A 19,089-nucleotide genomic window follows, 5' to 3' on the forward strand; every position below is an offset into this window, starting at 1 on the left:
AGAGTCTTTGCTTCAGCTGATTAGCATATACATGGAACTTGTGTTCCATGAGTGGAATGCTCCCAGCAAAGTGGAACCTTGTATTTGATGTACCTCTCCTGGACTGCCTGGTTTTTATTGCTACTTTTTTTGTTGTTGTTGGAGGGGTGTCTTTTTAGGGCTGCACCCCCAGCACATGGAGGATCCCAGGCTAGGGGTCAAACCAGAGCTGCAGCTGCCAGCCTACACCGCAGCCACAACCATGCCAGATCTGAGCCACATCCTGTGACCTACACCACAGCTCACAGCAACACCAGATCCTTAACCCACTGAGCGAGGCCAGGGATGGAACCCATTTCCTCATGGATGCCAGTCTGGTTTGTTAACCGCTAAGCCATGACGGGAACTCCAATTGCTACTTTTTAAAGAACTTATATAAATCAGAGCCACCTCTTCTCATAAAACTATTAGTATTTTTCTAATAGTATTAAAATCTAGTATGTCGTTTCAGTGATGTTGGGAAAGGCATCTCCTCTGGGAGGAGTCGAATGAATTCTGGCATTCCAGTAGCTGTTTTCCTTTACTCACATCACTAGCATTGGGGACACGATACATATTCCCCCAAAGAAACCATATTTAGAATCTACTTGCCTCCGGAGGCATTAATTAGGTCTTTTAATAGCCTGGTTTTCCCCTAATATTATCCAGGACACTGTGAAGTATGTTGATATTAATAGCTGTAATACCCCAGGACTTTCAGTTACATCAACTCCCAGATGACATCATAGTAATACTATCTCAAAAGAAGGAAGGTTTTATAAGATTCCCTATTTCTATTATCTATATGTTTCTATCTTAGACATGCATGTGTTTCTATCATTTCTTTAGTAGCTCCCCTGCAGTCAGGGGCCAGCACAGCAGGATCAGCACCTAAAGTATTATTTTGAAGCACACACAGTAGCCTCTCTGAAAATATAACCATATTATGAGTATTTTAAGTTACCTACTCTGAGGTACAAAGGCAGTAAGTAAGCAGTTAAGAGTCAGATATTTCTTCGTGGCCTAAGAGGAAACAGACAGTCTTCTGCAATATCATATACCCATATCAGCAGGCCTATGAAAGGAATATGCTTGTAGGTACAACACAAAGATATAAATATGTATTCTTCTGAGTTAAGACTCCTCTAGCTTAACTGCATATTTTAACAAAAACCATCCTACCCACCCTGGAAAACTGTACACAAATACACAGGCAGGCAGATAGCAACATGCAGGGATCTTGAGGCATTAGGAAGAGTAGGGATGAGGGTGCCAAAAAATATTAGTTTGGCTACATAATTAAAAGAAGAAGACAACTTCTAGAATGTAAGTGGCAACTTACGTATTTTTAAATATTGTAATTATATTATTTCCAAATCTAAAATAATAGTGCACAGAGCTGGAAGAAGAATGCTCACTGGAGTCTGAGACATTACAACAGGCCTCTGTCACCAAAGCCCATTATGAATCCCTTTGAGCATAACAGTTTTATAGCAGGACTAGATCAAAGACACCCAACAGCCTCATGTAGATAATTAGAGCCTTGCTTCCTTTGATGATGGTGTGGTAGTTGTGAGTGGGCACACGTCCACGTGTGTTACCGTCTGCTCTTTTGGAAAAAACTTAGGGCAAAATTCTCTTACTTAGGTTGTGTTGAGTTCCAGTCTGGGGGGTCCATTAAGTCTTCCTGCCTGTTACAGATCTAACGCTTCCACTCCTGCTCCTTGCAAAAGTAATTTTCCACTCTTCTAGTGAGAAACCATAAAGCTGCCTCTCATTCTTCTCTCTTCTTCATTCTCTATACTTTTGTGCATTCTTAGCGTAGTTCTTCACGTGTAGTAAGCATTCAACAATTATTTCTTCAAGTTGCTTGCTTATGGATGTGTTTTTACTTCTGAACGTTCTAGCCTTTGCTTTTGCTCTTTGTTTCTGCAGTGACCCTACGCATTCCACCTCAGTCATCCCATTGATGGTATAGGAAGCTAGCTGCCTGCGAGATTAATCTTCTTAAGATATTCCTTTAATTATTGAGCACTTTCAAAATCCCCAATAACTAGTGCTAGTTTAGTTTTCAAGTCTTACTATTAAGTGCCTTTCTAACCTGAATGACCACAGCCTATTCGTCAATATTTTTATCACTAAATAACCTATTTTCACCATCACTATCTACTACCAAGGTGCAGTTTGAAACATACCACTGACCTTATTAGACTTTCTCTTTATTTGGCTGTCCAAATCCATCCACCAGTTTCCACCTCAAACCTACATCCTTCATTAAACTTTCATATTTTCTACTTCAAGTCCTTTTTCTCCTAAATAATTAGAGTTTGTACTTTGCAACATTCATTACTTAATCATATATTACTCTTAATTCCCTTCGAATTTCCCCTGAATTTCCTTCTGATTATTTCTATCTGGTTTATCCAACTTGATGGTTAAATTTTTAAAGGTAGACAGATTTTAATCACCATCTCTAAGCTCAAAAATCACAAATAATAAGCATGGAAGGTAGAGTTACTTATTTACCAATGCATATACTGATTATGATGGACTAAGTCAGAAAAACGTCAGACAAAATAATTGAGAGTAAAAACCTATTTTTCCTTCCAAGAAGTCAGTGTCAATGATAAGCATCACAGGTAATTTATGGAAAACAACAGGTGCATTAAGTTCAAATTCATCAATATGAATTTGAAAACTCTTTAAGGAAATTCATAAACTATTTTTGTGGACTTCACTTTTTTATTCCAGTTGCTATTCTAGTAAGCTCTCTTAAGATGTAAAACAAGGAAGGTAAGAAACCTGAATATTCCTACAATAGTAGAAAAAGAACAGGATTACTATTTACAAGAGGATAAACTAACAATAAGGAATATTTGTTTCAGTTAAATTAGATGTATTAGATTGTTTTTAAGTGTATTAGATTTTTTCTTTCAGTTTTATTGAGATATAATTGATTTACAGCACTGTATAAGTTCAAGGTGTACAGCATGATGGTTTGACTTACATCATGAAATGATTACCACAATAAGTTAGTGAATATTCACCCTGCGTAGATAAAATATTAAAGAAATAGGAAAAAAAACTTATTTCCTTGTGATGAGAACTCTTAGGACTCACTCTCTTAACAACTTTCATATATAATGTACAACAATATTAATCCTATTTATCATATTGTACATTAAATCTGTGGTCCCTATTTATCTTCTGTGTGTGTGTGTGTGTGTGTGTGTGTGTGTGTGTGTGTGTGTGTGTCTTTTTAGGGCCACTCCTGTGGCATATGGAAGTTCCCAGGCTGGGCGTCGAATGGGAGCTGTAGCTGCTGGCCTGCACCATAGCTCACGGCAACACCAGATCCTTAACCCACTGAGCGAGGCCAGGGATCAAACCTTCCTCCTCATGGATACTAGTCAGATTCATTTCCTCTGAGCCATAATGGGAACTCCTCCTATATATCTTATAACTAAAAGTATGTACCTTCTGAAAGTCTTCATCCAATTACCCTCCTCCCGCTACCTCTGGTATCCACAAATCTGATCTCTTTTCTATGAGTTTGTTTGTTGATTGGTTTTGAAATATAATTGACCTCCAACATAGTGATTCAGTATTTCTATACATTTCAAAATGATCACTAACACTAAACTAATTCCTTTCTGAAAAGTGTGATCATAGTGTAAACATTCTCTGTAATTTAGCCTTCCTATTTTTTTTTTTTCTTTTCCTTTTTTATTTCTGTTGCTGTTCCTTTGTTTTTTTCTCTGAGAATTTAAGCCATCAAAATGGACCTGGGGAGCTTTCCATTTAATTTCCATCTGCTGTTTCAAACTATTCTTCACAGGATGATGTCTCTTATTCTACTTTGAAACACCCTTGAACCACAAATAACAGAGGCACTGAGTGGGCAGACAAGATTGTGATAGAAGAACCTACTCACCAGATCTATATTACCTGGGTTCAAAGCCCGGCTCAGTCACTTATCAGTCATGCAATTCCCAAAAAGGCTATTGTGCTTTAGTCTTGGTGCCACCTTTTAAAAGAGACCCAGATAAACAGAGCCAGCAAAATGGCAAGGGGTCTGGGAAAATGTGTCGCCAAAAAAAAAGGCTGTTGAGTAAATCTGGAGGAAAGATAACATGGTGGGGATATGACCTCAAATACCTGGAGAGCCGTCATGTGGAAGAAGGTGTGCACAGAGTCCGCCTCACGTCAGAGGAGAGCATAGATGGAAATCACAAGGAGGCAGTACTCAGCTTCATGCAAGGATGGACTTGCTAATAATTACAGCTTTTCCGTGATAAACCGGAACATCACTTGGAAAAGCTAGCAAGCTTTCTGTCATTGGAGGACTTCTAGCTGCAGCTAAATGGCCATCTCTCCTAGATGGTGAAAGTTCAACACTGAAGTCTCAACAGGAAGGCAGGGGGTGGGGAATGGAATCTGGGGGACCTGCCAAAAGATAACAGGGCTGAGCCTGGACAGAGCAAATTGGAAACTCTTCTTGAGATTCTAGAAGCTCAAGGCTGGCATCTTTTTAAGTCAGAGATAGAAAATTGCCAGAAAATGAGATCCAGTGATTGATTCATAAATAAAAAAGGAAAGAATATTTTTGGAAGTGTTTAAGTGACCTACCAATGAAATCTTTCTCAAATACTTAATCACCTTAAATAATAATTTCTGAAAATAAGTCTGTAATGGGGAAGTTCCCATTGTGGCTCAGCAGTAACGAACCCAACTGGTATCTGTGAGGATGCAGATTCCATTCCCCTGGCCCTCCTCAGTGGGTTGAAGGATCTGGGATTGCAGGGAGCTGCGGTGTAGGTCACAGACATGGCTCGAATCAGGCATTGCTGTGGCTGTAGCGTAGGCTGGCAGCTGCAGCTCCAGTTTGACCCCTAGCCTGGGCACCTCCATATGGCATGGGTGTGGTCTTAAAAAAATAAAAAAATCTGTAACGATTTTTCTGTTAAGACCTTATACCTCTGTTTTGAAACTATTTTTCTTTTTTTGCTTTTTAGGGCCGCACCTGCTGCATATGGAGGTTCCCAGGCTAGGGGTCTCAATGGAGCTATAGCCGCTGGCCTACACCACTGCCACAGCAAAGTCAGATTGCGAGCCGCGTCTTTGACCTACACCACAGCTCACGGCAACGGGGGATCCTTAACCCCCACTGAGCGAGGCCAGGGATTGAACCCACAACTTCATGGTTCCTAGTCAGATTCGTTAACCACTGAGCCACGACGGGAACTCCTGTTTTGAAACTATTAAAATAAGAGTTCCCCTGCCCCAGAAGTGTATACACGCTTCTTCTCATATTAAGATTAGATCAATTTTTAAAATGTATTTAAGTTTATCCCTTAGATCACCCTGTCTTACAAAACTTAATTCATATAAGCAGTAGATCAGAGAAAGCGCCCTGTTTCAGAGGCGCTTTTGTAAAAACCTACATAGATAGTATAGACGTGGGCCAGCGTGAACACTCCAATGGTGGCCTCTTCATTAGAATCAAAAAATAAGATTGCTGTAAGTAACCCATAAATTTCAGAAGTCATCCCATAAATTTTTAAAAATTTAAATCCCGGTGAGAGTTTTTTCCCTTATTTGTTCTTTGTTTAGTTCTTCTGGGTTCAGCTGAGTGGTGGGCTCTCTTTATACTGTGTTTAAATTCCGCTTCATTCTGAATTTTGTTTGAAAACTTACAGGTAGAAAATCCACAGCTATTCATGCTCCAGGCTTATTGGTTTACAAAAAGATTTTAACGGGACACAGGCAAGCGTTGAAGAACGTATTTTAAAGGTTGCCAAGTTAAGGCCTTTATGCTGAATCTGGGACCACACTTGAGTTCTTCTTGCTGGCTTAGCTCTGGCCCCTCACTCTGGCCTGGCTTCACTCCTGTCCCTCGTGCATCAATCGCTCTCCTCAACAAGAAGGATTTTCACAACTGTGTGGATTTAGTAGGTCTCCAAGTGTGTACATCCAGTTATCCCCATTAGGAAAGCCTGGCAGAAGATAATGCTATCATGAACCACTTTCCCCTCTCTGCAATGCTCAGTAACCCTTTCCCTGAATAAGAAAACTATAAGAAGGGAGTTCCTGTCATGGCTCGTCGGAAATGAATCTGACTAGTATCCATGAGGATGCAGGTTCAATCCCTGGCCTCGCTCACTGATAGAGGATCCAGCGTTGCCATGAGCTGTGGTGTAGGTCGCAGATGCTGTTTGGATCTGTCATTGCTATGGCTGTGGTGCAGGCTGGCAGCTGTAGCTCTGATTGGACCCCTAGCCTGGGAACCTCCATATGCCTCTGGTGCAACCCTAAAATAAAAGCCAAAAAAAAAAAAAAAAAAAAAAGAGAGAAGTGTAGGAAGGTTTTGCCAAAGGTACATAAAAGTTTATTTATGTATTTACTTATTGCCGAACTTGGTATGTGGAAGTTCCCAGGCCAAGGATTGAACCCATGCCACAGCAGCAGCCCCAGCCTTGCAGTGACAATGCCAGATCCTTAACCTGCTGCACCACAAGGGAACTCCCATAAAAGATTTTCAGACTGTAAAAGCAAGAACATATTAGTAGTAGTCAGATGACCTGAATCATACTTCATTCTTCAATTCATCAAATTTAATTTCAATTTTGTCATTAATTGCATAAACTTTAAAAAAGCCCCTCTAAACCCTGCTATGTCTCAGTTGTCTCAAATATTAAATGGTAATACTGATACTTAACCTGCTAAGATGTGCAGTGGTTGTGTTTGGCTTCCTGGAAAGTGAACTTCTTTCTTCGAAGTGAGAAATTCCCACAGTGTGAATCTTAGTGGGAAGCAGAGCCACTCAATACCAGGAGGCCAAAAAGGCCAGACTCACACTTCCCCTGTGCTCTGCCCTCAGCAGCTAGGATGCCAGCCCATGACTTAAGCTGTAATAATCCGGTCCTGCCTGGATGATTGAATTTACAGCAACAGAGAGAGAACTCATTTGGTCAGTGGCTACAGTGACATTCAAGAGCGGCAGAGGCAGTGTTTACAGTGCCGCCGCTGTCTCAAATCCAGTGTCAGCTGTGGTGGAGGTGTCCCCCACAGGGTCCATTGTTCAGCGATGGCTGCAGTGCCATCCCACCAGGCCATGCCAAGCAGGACCTTGCTTCTGGTTGCCTAGGCTTTTTGGTTCATGTTCACTTTTCTGAGGCTTCTGCTATTGCCTTCCCAGAAATTAGGAGAGCAGTCCAATATCTTTTCATTTCTTCTTTGCTTAATTCAGCCAGTCAACTACTCTTGCTTGCTACTAAGGAAACTGAATAATACAGCTGGCTACCTCCCAAAGCGGTTGTGAAATCTATTTGAGTTGTTTCAAGTGAGATTGCTGGGGAGAGAATAAACTGTGATCTAATTTCACATAATGAGTATATATGAATGTCTTGATGGGGTAAAGGATGAGCAAGATTTGGGCTGCGAGCTTAAGATGCTTTCAAAATAGCAATGGACACGAGAACTCAATGACAACGCCACAGTATATAGTAAGGGAGAAACATGAGCAAAGGCAGGGAGGCAGGGGAAGAGGATGGTGAAAGAAAGTCAAGGATGCCCAGCTTGTACTGAGTTGAGTTGAGAACAAAGATTCCAGGGACAGGGATATTTGACATCATCCTTAAAGGCTGAATTGGAGTTGAAGAGAGGAGCAGTTGGAGCTTTGCAGTTGGAGCTAGGATGTTCCTTCTTCTCCAGCTTCAGTCTCCTCTCCGATGAAATGAGGAAGTTACAGTAAATGGTCTATAAGGTTTTAGCAGTTCTTAAATTTCCGATTGACCCCCACGGGCAGATAGGGAGAATATGGCAGGTAGAAGGGACAAGGTGTCTAAAATGTGAAGGTTAAAAAGGTGAGATGAGCAAAAATCTAGAAGGAAGACAACACGTTCGCCCCAAACAATGGGTAGTTTAGCATGAAATATAAAGATGAAGAGAGTGTGTTTTAGTTGACAGGCAGTGGGAAGCCAGAAGAGATTTTAGCAAAACACTGTGGTCAGAGGATGAACTTTTGTGTTTTTCTGGAGCAAGCCATAGAATGGCAGATACTACAGTAGGGGGGCTGGGATTTGAAGAAAGTTAAAAGAATAAAAATAGTGAACTGAATTAGGAGTATGACACAGGAGTGGGAAGAGAGGACAGTTGTGAATGGCATGTGGAGATGGATTTTCTCCAGCTTAATCACTGCAGAGGATGCGGGGAGTCATGGTCAAGATAACTTCTAGGGTGTGCGTCACCCTGTAGGATGTTTAGAAACCTGTTTGGTGTGAAAGTTAAAATAGTAGCTAAGGATGATTTAAAAGATTCAGGAAGTGTGATGTGTGCATAGTTTGAGGGGGTATTACTGCTGAGGGAGGGTGTTTTCTACAAAATAGGAAAACTTAAGCAAGATTTTAACTAAAGATGAAGTAACTAGAAAGATTGGAAATCCAAGCAAGAGAGGAAAACTAATAGAACGATTAATAGATATTACTAGGAAATACTATTTATTCTAATCACAATCAAACGTCTCACTTTTACTAAAAAGATACTAAGAAATAAGTTCAGAAAATGAGAGGAGGAGAACCAAAGAGAAACGAAGAGTTTGTCATCTTTACCTAGAAAAAAATTTGGAATATATCTGTATTGATCTATTTATTTATCTTTCTCTTTACACCTATATATTTCTAGATATAAGAAGGTATTTGAAAATAATAAACATTTTTCTTTATTTCAGCTTTGCATATATAAGTGTATATGTGTATGTATATATGTGTATACATTTTGTTATTTCATCTTTCCAATAGCTTCATGAGGAAAGTCAAGGCAACATTTTCACCTTCCTCATTTCTTCTCCAATCACATTTTTAGAGATGGAGACAGTGAGTTGTCCAGAGCTCCAAGCAAGTAAGAGGGAAAACTAGCTTCAAAACAAGATTTTCTGGCTTCTCGTCCAATCTTCTTTTCCACATAGGACACTCCCATCTGAACATAGGGTATTTATGGGTATTTATAACACAAAGTGTATTATCATAGATACGTTGGAAATTTACCTATCTTCATATTTTTTTTTTTTTTGGTCTTTTTAGGGCTGCTCCCATGGCATATCAAAGTTCCCAGGCTAGGGGTTGAATCAGAGATATAGCATCTGGCCTCTACCACAGCCACAGCAACGCAGGATCCAAGCCAAGTCTGCGACCTGCACCACAGCTTGTGGCAACACTGGATCTTTAACTCATTGAGTGAGGCCAAGGATCAAACCCACAACCTCCTGGATACTAATTGGGTTCATTACCACTTAATTTAACTTAATTTTCTGTCACTATATTTTAATTTTGATTTATTCGATTAAAAAATATAGTTACTTGATGCATACAGCATGTAAGCTGCCCATGTCAATGAATTCAAACGTTTCATTTCATCTAAAATTCATTTATTCATTTATTCATTGGCAAAGGGCATCAACTATGACTTCTAAGTTTTCTGACCTAATAGTAGTGACACATTTTTTTTCAGTCAGTCTTTCTGTCAAGAATGAGAACTATTGCTTCTGAGCACAGAACATAAGGAAGCAAAATGACATCATTCATGAATCTTGTCTTATGGCACCAAAACCTGAAGAATTACCAAAGAGGAATTCGTCCACAAAGACTGAGTTCCTTGATTGATAATTGAGAGGGCTGTAATTGCAAAACAAAGGGAATTGCTGCAAGTCACATAGTGGATGTCAGAGCTGAGGCTGGAACCCAGCTCTTGGTCAATCAGTGCAAGGCTGTTTACTCCTGCAGCACTGCTCTGAAATAAGTTAAGTTTGGATTTATAGGAAGCCATGGTTTTAAAGCTATCAAAGAATAAAATTCTATTGACAACTATTGCAGATGTTAGACATAAAGCTTCAGTCACTCATCTGTAAGTATTTTTAAGGCATCTATGAGGCAGTCTCTTCTATTGGAGTCTTTTGAGCCAGTAGAGGAATAAGAGAAGTGAAAAAGACTCTAAAATGATACTGTAACAGTCAAAATATAACCAGGTGTGGAGTTCCCTGTGGCTCAGTGGGTTAAGGATCTGCTATTGTCACTGCAGCAGCCTGGGTCACTGCTCTGGCTCAGGTTTGATCCCTGACCTGGGAACTTCTGCATGCCATGGGTGCAGCCAAAAAAAAATTTTTTTATTTTAATTTTAGGAAACAAGTTCTCTGGTGCATAACCTTAGTTCAGAAATAGCTTGAATTTTAACAACCAATAAATTTAGCTTTAAGTTGATTTGAGAAGACATTTTGGAGTGTTTTTCATAGAGTAATCAAATTTAAGATTTTATTATAAAGGATATTTTTCCCAGAATCTATACAAGGGTTAAAAAGCTTAAGAAAGTAAGAACTGAAGAATTAAGCTCAGATTTAAAAAATTACAAATGTGTCAACTTATTTTATGTCTTATGATATAAAACATATATTAGCAATATTTCCTTGCTAATTTAAGTATAACAATATTTTAACACTGAGGTATTTATCCTAATGAGAGATCATTACCATCAATAATTTGCTTTTAGATGAGAATTTAATATTTCACTATTTTATGTGCAAAATATATTTAAGCAAATGACAGTATTATTACCTTCTATGTAATTTAAAAAGCATAACTAAGAACTTTACCAAAAAATAATAATACTTTCTAAGAATCATTCCATCTCTTCAATTAAGGCAGACGAAATTCAGAAGTCAAAAAAGATTGTCCTGAATTAATTTCCCTAGGCTACTTGAAAATAAATGCAGAGCTCTCCTCTTCTTACCAAGAAACAAAATATCAAACTCTGCCCTTCAGGCATGCTGCCATACCTCAAATGCTGATCTTATCACTGCTTGCAAGTCAAATAGAGTTGGACTTTAAAAAGAAGAAAGGAAACCCCTGGAGCCACTGAGAAGCATCAGGGGTCAGAACATACCAGGGTCTCAATACCTGAATTAAAGACCCCTTGGGTTCCAGCTGACATTTTTCAATCAAAACACATAACCAGAATTTGAAATACAATATTTAAAGAGCCATGTTCTGAAATTGATGTCCTGTCTCTCTTGACATCTTTCCGTTTGTTTTATTTGTGAACAGGATATAACAGAATTTTTCCTTGTCACTACAACTTGAATTCTGTATGCAATAATAAATAACCCTACTAAGTTACAAAGTAACAGTGCCAAAGCAGACTGGAAATTGATGATGAGCTGGATGGGGATTTTCTCAAATGTTTAAAAGATTGTTCACATCTCTTCTATGCTTCTGGATATTCGTTTTAGTGTATCAATTGTAAGCAGGAGTTCAAAGTTCCCTGAAAGTACAAAAAATGTAGATTAAGCTGAAGTAATATTCAATTAACTAAATGTTATTTGTTTGGATAAATGGCTCTCTTGAATTAATCTCTCTCTCTCTTTCTCCCTCTCTGTCCTCTCCCAAGGACAGATGCTGCCCAGTGGCCTTCCTAGAGTGGACTCTGACATCTCTCAGCAATACTTACATACAGAGCTTGTGCTGTGGCCTGGAAAATAGCTCTCAATGCTTCAGGCAGCAATCAAAACCCTGAACTGGAGGATCTCAGGCCAAAGACCAAAAAAGGTTAAAGGGATAAATGCTTTTCTCTGATATGTGCCTGCTTATGCATCTTATGTCCTCAGTTTGGACTGAATTGTAAAAGGGCATAGCACTCCTTTTTTCCCCCAAATCTAACATACTTTTAATCAGGAAAAGGGAGGATGATCATTATTTCAATTTTATATTCCAATTAATTATCAGGGTCATAAAGAACATGACCCCAAATGAAACATTTTGCTTAAGGAAAGCAAGACTCAGGAAAAGAACTAATCTGAAAATGATAGAGTTTTATTTGTGAGGATGTTTTTGTCTTTTTGTTTTTTGTGGGGTTTTTTTTTTGTTTTTTTGTTTTTTGTTTTTTGTTTTTTTTTTTTTTTTGGTGGGGGGAGCGGGTTGGGAGGGGAGCAGTTAAAAAACTTTCTGAAAGGGAATCTACACTCTTCTGAAACCGGACAAACGCAAGGGGGCAGGCAGAGCTCGAATCTGACTTCAAAACCGGCTGGCTGAAGGGATCAAACCCATTTGAGTTCGCCCTCTGGATATTTATCCGTTCTCTTGGCAGACCAAGAAGTGTAATGCTGACAAGCGGGTTTAGTGTGTACTTGGTCCAATTACGGCGAGAAGAGGAACGTCTCTCATGACAGCTACCCAAGCAGCGGCGGCTTTGGAAGAGCCTGGGCTGCATTCCTCGAACATATCCTTTGGTGCGACTCTCCCAGTTCTGATCAGACTACATTTCTCACACATTCCAAATGCTCCTTTTACCTTTTACTCTGAGATTTGGTTGCAAAGGAGGCGCTTGTTAAAACCTGACCAATCCGGGGACCATACTCATTGTAATGCACGAGCCCACAGCAGCAGTCGGGGATGGGGGGCTGTGGAGTAGGGAGCGCAACCTCCCCTAGATTGCTTTTTAATTCCAGTTTTCCTTCTTAGGCAAGTACGCTCCAGAGTTTCTCCCTAAACTGCTTGGGGTTTTGATTCAAACTTTGGCGACGTTGCTTTCTAACTTTCCTCCTGCGTCTGCAAGTTTCAGAGAGAAATAAGCACCCCCTGCGCGGGATCCCATGGAAGTGGGGGGATTGGGAACTAGAGTGGGGGTATTCCTGGTTCACAGGCAGCTGAAAAAAGTGAATGCAGGCGGAAGGCGCGTTCCGGCTCCGCTGCTGGAGCCCCAACCCTAGCAGCCCAGAGTCGAGCCAGTTGCCTACTTCCAGGACAACCTGTAGCGCCTTCCATCTCCTCCCCTCCGCGCGGTTTCCCCGCCTCGGCCCCGGAGCTGATTGGCAGAGGTCGCTACCCAACCCTCGACTCCGGGCCTCCACCCGGGACCGACGATTGGCCTCCTGGGAGGACTGGAGTAAGGGGGTGCGAGGGGAGGGATTTCCCTCAAAGCCCAGGGTCCCGGGACCTGGGAAGGAGTGGTTGGAGGGACTCAGTTCTCCGCGCAACCCAGCCGCGAACCGCGCTGGGCGGGTCGGGACGCTTTAGTCTCCGCGGCTGCTCCAGCCCGGACCGCGCGGAGCCACTTTCCCATCCTTCTGGTCCAGCCCCTGCTCCAGCAGGACCCTGCGGGCGGCGGGCGGAGTTCCTGGCACTTTCCGGAGGGCTCTCTTGCTCCCTGCCCCGGACTGACTGCGCTCAGGCTGACCTGTCGGAGCCCTAACACACGGACCATGCACGCAGCTCCGACCCCCGGGATCACCGCCTGCGGGCGCCATGCAGCCAACCCCACCAACTTTCAACCAATGCTTCCTCCGCCGCCCGGGCTGGTGCTGCTGCTGCTGCTTCTCCTGTCACCGGTAAGCAGCGTCCGGGCACAGCCCGCTGCCCCCGGTCGGGCGTTGCTGTCCCCGAATCTTGCGGGGGTAGCAGGGGTCCCCGCCAAAGAGGCCGTAGTCCTGGCGAACCGTGGGCTCCGGGTGCCTTTCGGCCGTGAGGTCTGGCTGGATCCGTTGCAGGACCTGGTGCTGCAGGTGCAGCCGGGGGACCGCTGCTCAGTGACCGTGCTCGACAACGATGCGCTGGCCCAGAGGCCTGGCCGCCTGAGTCCCAAGCGCTTCCCATGCGACTTTGGCGCTGGAGAGGTGCGCTACTCGCACCTGGGGGCGCGCAGCCCATCTAGAGATCGAGTCCGGCTGCAGCTGCGCTACGATGCACCGGGAGGGGCGGCAGTGCTACCCTTGGTACTGGAGGTGGAGGTGGTCTTCACCCAGCTGGAGATTGTGACTCGGAACTTGCCCCTGGTCGTGGAGGAACTGCTGGGAACCAGCAATGCCCTGGACGCGCGGTCCCTGGAATTCGCCTACCAGCCCCAGACTGAGGAGTGTCGGGTGGGCATCCTCTCCGGCTTGGGCGCGCTGCCTCGCTACGGGGAACTCCTTCACTACCCGCAGGTCCCGGGACATGCCAGCGACCGGGGCACCCAGGAACCTCTGCTGATGGATTGCAGAGCTTTCCAGGAGCTTGGCGTGCGCTACCGCCACACAGCCCCCAGTCGTTCTCCAAACAGGGATTGGGTGCCCATGGTGGTGGAGCTGCGCTCACGAGCGTCTCCCGTGGGCAGCCCTGCTTTGAAACGCGAGCACTTCCAAGTACTCGTGAGAATCCGAGGAGGGACTGAGAACACCGCGCCCAAGCCCAGTTTTGTGGCCATGATGATGATGGAGGTGGACCAGTTTGTACTGACCGCCCTGACCCCAGACATGCTGGCAGCTGAGGATGCTGAATCGCCTCCTGACCTGTTGATCTTCAATCTCACCTCTCCGTTCCAGCCTGGCCAGGGCTACCTGGTGAGTACTGATGATCGTAGCCTGCCCCTCTCCTCCTTCACTCAGAGGGATCTGCACCTTCTGAAGATTGCCTACCAGCCCCCCTTTGAGGATTCGGACCGGGAGCGTCTCTTTGAACTGGAGCTGGAGGTGGTGGACCCAGAAGGAGCAGCCTCAGATCCTTTTGCCTTCATGGTAGTGGTGAAGCCCATGAACACACTGGCTCCAGTGGTCACTCGGAACACTGGTCTCATTCTCTATGAGGGCCAGTCTCGGCCCCTCACCGGCCCTGCAGGCAGTGGACCTGACAACTTGGTCATCAGCGATGAGGATGACCTAGAGGCAGTACAGCTGGAGGTGGTGGCTGGGCTCCGACACGGTCACCTTGTCCTCCCGGGTGCCTCCAGTGGCAACTCTGCCCCTAAGACCTTTACAGTAGCTGAGCTAGCAGCCGGCCAGGTGGTCTACCATCACGATGACAAAGATGGCTCCCTAAGTGACAACCTTGTGCTTCGAATGGTGGATGGAGGGCGCAGGCACCAGGTGCAGTTCCTGTTCCCTATCACCTTAGTGCCTGTGGATGATCAGCCACCAGTCCTCAATGCCAACACAGGGCTGACACTGGCAGAGGGTGAAACTGTGCCCATCCTGCCCCAAGCTCTAAGTGCAACTGACATGGACTCGGATGATGCTCTCTTGCTCTTTGTGCTCGAGCCACCCTCCTCAACTTCAGGGCATCTGCTTCTCCGCCAAACCCATCCTCCCCAGGAGGAGGAGGGGCTTATCAGGGGTCCTTGGAGGAACCAGGGAACATTCTATGAGAAAATGGTGACAGAGTGGCGGCAGCGAGACATAACGGAGGGGAGGCTGTTCTACAGGCACTCGGGGCCCCACAGTCCTGGGCCCGTGATGGAACAGTTCACGTTTCGAGTCCAGGATAATCATGACCCCCCTAACCAGTCTGGGCCGCAGAGGTTTGTGATACGCATTCACCCCGTGGATCGCCTCCCTCCAGAGGTGGGCAGCGGCTGTCCCCTTCGGATGGTGGTACAGGAATCCCAGCTCACTCCACTGAGGAAGAAGTGGCTGCGCTACACTGACCTGGACACAGACGACCGAGAACTGCGTTACACTGTGACCCAGCCCCCGATGGACACAGATGAAAACCACTCACCAGCTCCCCTGGGCACCTTGGTCCTGACTGACAACCCTTCAGTGGTGGTGGCCCATTTTACACAGGCCCAGGTCAACCACCATAAAATTGCTTACAGGCCTCCAGATCAAGAACTGGGAGTGGCTGCCCGAGTGGCCCAGTTCCAATTCCAGGTGGAGGACCAAGCTGGGAATGTGGCTCCAGGCACCTTCACCCTGTACTTGCAGCCAGTGGATAACCAGCCACCTGAGATCCTCAACACTGGCTTCACGATTCAGGAGAAGGGCCACCACATCCTGAGTGAGACGGAACTGAGCGTGAAGGACGTAGACACTGACGTAGCCCACATCACTTTCACACTCACACAGGCACCCAGACACGGCCACGTGAAGGTGTCTGGGCAGATCCTGCGTGTGGGTGAGATTTTCCACTTGGAGGACATAAAACAGGGTCGGATTTCTTACATCCATAATGGGGCTGAGACTCTGACTGATAGCTGCTCCTTGGAGGTCAGCGACAGACACCACGTGGTGCCCATCACTCTCAGGGTGAGTGTCCGGCCAGTGGATGATGAGGTGCCCATGCTGAGCCTTCCTGACGGCACTCTGGGGTCCTATCTAGATGTTTTAGAAAATGGGGCTACTGAAATCACTGCCAACGTTATCAAGGGGACCGATGAGGACACCGATGATTTGATGCTGACGTTCCTCTTGGAAGATCCACCCTTATATGGAGAAATCCTGGTCAACGGAGTTCCAGCCGAGCAGTTTACCCAAAGGGACATCTTGGAGGGCTCTGTTGTCTATGCCCACACCAGTGGTGAGATGGGCTTATTGCCCAAAGAGGACTCTTTTAACCTGAGTCTGTCGGACATGTCTCAAGAATGGAGAATCGGTGGTAATGCCATCCGAGGAGTTACCGTGTGGGTGACCATCCTCCCCGTTGACAACCAGGCCCCAGAGGTTTCTGTGGGTGAACGGTTTATAGTAATGGAAGGTGATAAAAGTGTTATAACCTCAATGCACATAAGTGTTGAAGATACGGATTCTCTCAACGATGACATCTTGTGCACCATCGTTATTCAGCCCACCTCGGGTTACCTTGAGAACATCTCTCCATCCCCAGGCTCTGAAAAATCAAGAGCAGGAATTGCCATAAGTGCTTTCACTCTGAAAGATCTCAGGCAGGGCCATATAAACTATGTCCAGAGTGTCCATAAAGGAGTAGAACCAGTGGAAGACAGATTCATATTTCGTTGTTCTGATGGCATTAACTTTTCAGAGAGACATTTTTTCCCCATTGTGATCATTCCTACCAATGATGAGCAGCCAGAAATATTTATGAGAGAATTTATAGTGATGGAAGGCATGAGTCTGGTGATCGATACGCCCATCCTCAATGCTGCCGATGCTGACATTCCCCCGGATGACTTAACTTTCACTATTACCAAATTTCCTACCCACGGTCACATCATGCGCCAGCTGATAAATGGCACGATTTTGGTCGAAAGCTTCACCTTGGACCAGATCATAGAGAGTTCCAGCATTATTTATGAGCACGACGACTCTGAGACCCAGGAAGACAGTTTTGTGATTAGACTAACAGATGGAAAGCACTCTGTGGAGAAGGTGGTCCTCATTATGGTTATCCCGGTGGATGATGAGACCCCCAGAATGGCCATCAATAATGGACTGGAAATAGAAATTGGGGAAACCAAAGTGATCAATAACAAAATTTTAATGGCAACTGATTTAGATTCTGAAGACAAATCCCTGGTTTATGTTATTCGCTATGGGCCAAGACATGGCTTATTACAGATACAAAAATCTTCAGGTGTCTTTGAAAATATCACACTGGGCATGAATTTTACCCAGGATGAACTGGATAGAAACTTAATTCGGTACATCCATTTTGGGCAAGAAGGTATTCGGGATCTAATTAAATTTGATGTGACTGATGGAATAAACGCCCTCATAGATCGCTACTTTTATGTGTCCGTTGGGAGCCTGGACATTGTCTTCCCTGATGTGATAAGCAAGGGCGTGTCCTTGAAGGAAGGTGGTAAGGTCACCCTCACCACAGACTTACTAAGCACGAGTGACTTGAACAGTCCTGATGAAAACTTAGTTTTTACCATCACCAGGGCGCCCATGAGAGGTCACTTAGAATGCTCAGACCAGCCTGGAGTGTCCATCATGTCTTTCACTCAGCTCCAGCTGGCGGGCAACAAAATCTCCTACATCCACACAGCAGATGATGAGGTGAAGATGGACAGCTTTGAGTTCCAAGTCACTGACGGACGGAACCCCGTCTTCCGGACATTTCGTATCTCCATCAGCGATGTGGACAACAAAAAGCCAGTGGTCACCATCCAGCACCTGGTTGTCAGCGAAGGTGAGAACAAGCTGATCACCCCCTTCGAACTCACTGTGGAAGACAGAGATACCCCAGACAAACTCCTGAAATTCACTCTCACCCAGGTGCCCATTCATGGTCAACTCCTATTCAACAACACCAGACCTACCATGATTTTCACCAAACAAGACTTGAATGAAAACTTAATCAGCTACAGACATGATGGCACTGAAACACGTGAAGACAGCTTCTCCTTCACAGTGACCGATGGTTCCCATACGGAGTTCTATGTTTTTCCTGATACAGTATTTGAAACAAGGAGACCCCAAGTGATGAAGATCCAGATCTTAGCTGTTGACAATAGTGTCCCCCAAATCGCAGTGAACAAAGGGGCCTCTACGCTTCGCTCTCTGGCTACCGGCCACTTGGGGTTCATGATCACAAGCAAAGTGTTGAAAGTGGAGGATAGAGACAGCCCACAGTTTTCTCTTAGGTTTATTGTGACAGAAGCTCCTCGACATGGATATCTCCTCAACCTGGGTGAAGGCAACCACAGCGTCACTCAGTTTACACAAGGTATGGTTCACTTTTTCTTTTTCTTTCTTCTTTTTTAAAGTTATTTTTTAGGGACTCACCTGTGGTATATGGAAGTTCCCAGGTCGGGGATCGAATCGGAGCTGCGGCTGCCAGCCTATGCCACCAGCCACAGCCACAGCAACACCAGATCCAAGCCATGTCTGCAACCTCCATGGTCTATAGCTGATGGCAGTGCTGGATCCTTAACCCACTGAATGAGGGCAGGGATCGAACTGGCATCCTCATGGATACTTGTCAAGTTCTTAACCTGCTGAGCCACAGTGGGAACTTCTCACTTTTCTTTCTTTATCATCAAAGGTATTCCACGTCTTATGTCTTGAGATGTGGCTGTCACTGAGAACTTTGTACATAGGGCATTAAATTCGAGTTCAAGGAAAGGGAAGGAAAAGGAAATAAAGGGGAGGTGAAAACACAGAGTCTCTTTTGCAGGGGAACAGCTCCCTTCTTGCTGGAGATCCCATTGCAGGGACCTTCATGACAAGGAGTATCATGTTCTGAAAATACGAGATAAGCTGCCAAAGAAGGAGCTCAACTTTGATGAAGAGAATCTGAAGTGGGCTTTCCAGCTCTGCTCTTTCCCACACCTGTCCTCTGAGCAGCCTGATTTGTACGCTGCAGACAGTAA

The 19,089-nt window shown here is 44.6% G+C and overlaps 1 protein-coding gene across 4 annotated transcripts in view; it reads left to right on the forward strand.

Moving 5' to 3' along the window:
* FREM2 (FRAS1 related extracellular matrix protein 2) overlaps nucleotides 1–19,089 on the forward strand; it is a 341,111-nt gene that overhangs the window by 171,334 nt on the left and 150,688 nt on the right. For 3 of the 4 annotated variants that reach the window (XM_021065218.1, XM_021065215.1, XM_021065217.1), the window contains 3 exons: nucleotides 8,817–8,916; nucleotides 11,455–11,612; nucleotides 12,151–18,443. In XM_021065218.1, coding sequence (XP_020920877.1) covers nucleotides 13,265–18,443 — 5,179 coding nt within the window. In that variant the 5' untranslated portion in view covers nucleotides 8,817–8,916; nucleotides 11,455–11,612; nucleotides 12,151–13,264. The remainder of the gene's footprint in view (nucleotides 1–8,816; nucleotides 8,917–11,454; nucleotides 11,613–12,150; nucleotides 18,444–19,089) is intronic. The other variant, XM_021065216.1, reaches the window with a different exon arrangement.

The sequence above is a fragment of the Sus scrofa genome, chromosome 11 (assembly GCF_000003025.6).
Source record: "Sus scrofa isolate TJ Tabasco breed Duroc chromosome 11, Sscrofa11.1, whole genome shotgun sequence".
In the NCBI taxonomy this organism is placed as follows: domain Eukaryota; kingdom Metazoa; phylum Chordata; class Mammalia; order Artiodactyla; family Suidae; genus Sus; species Sus scrofa.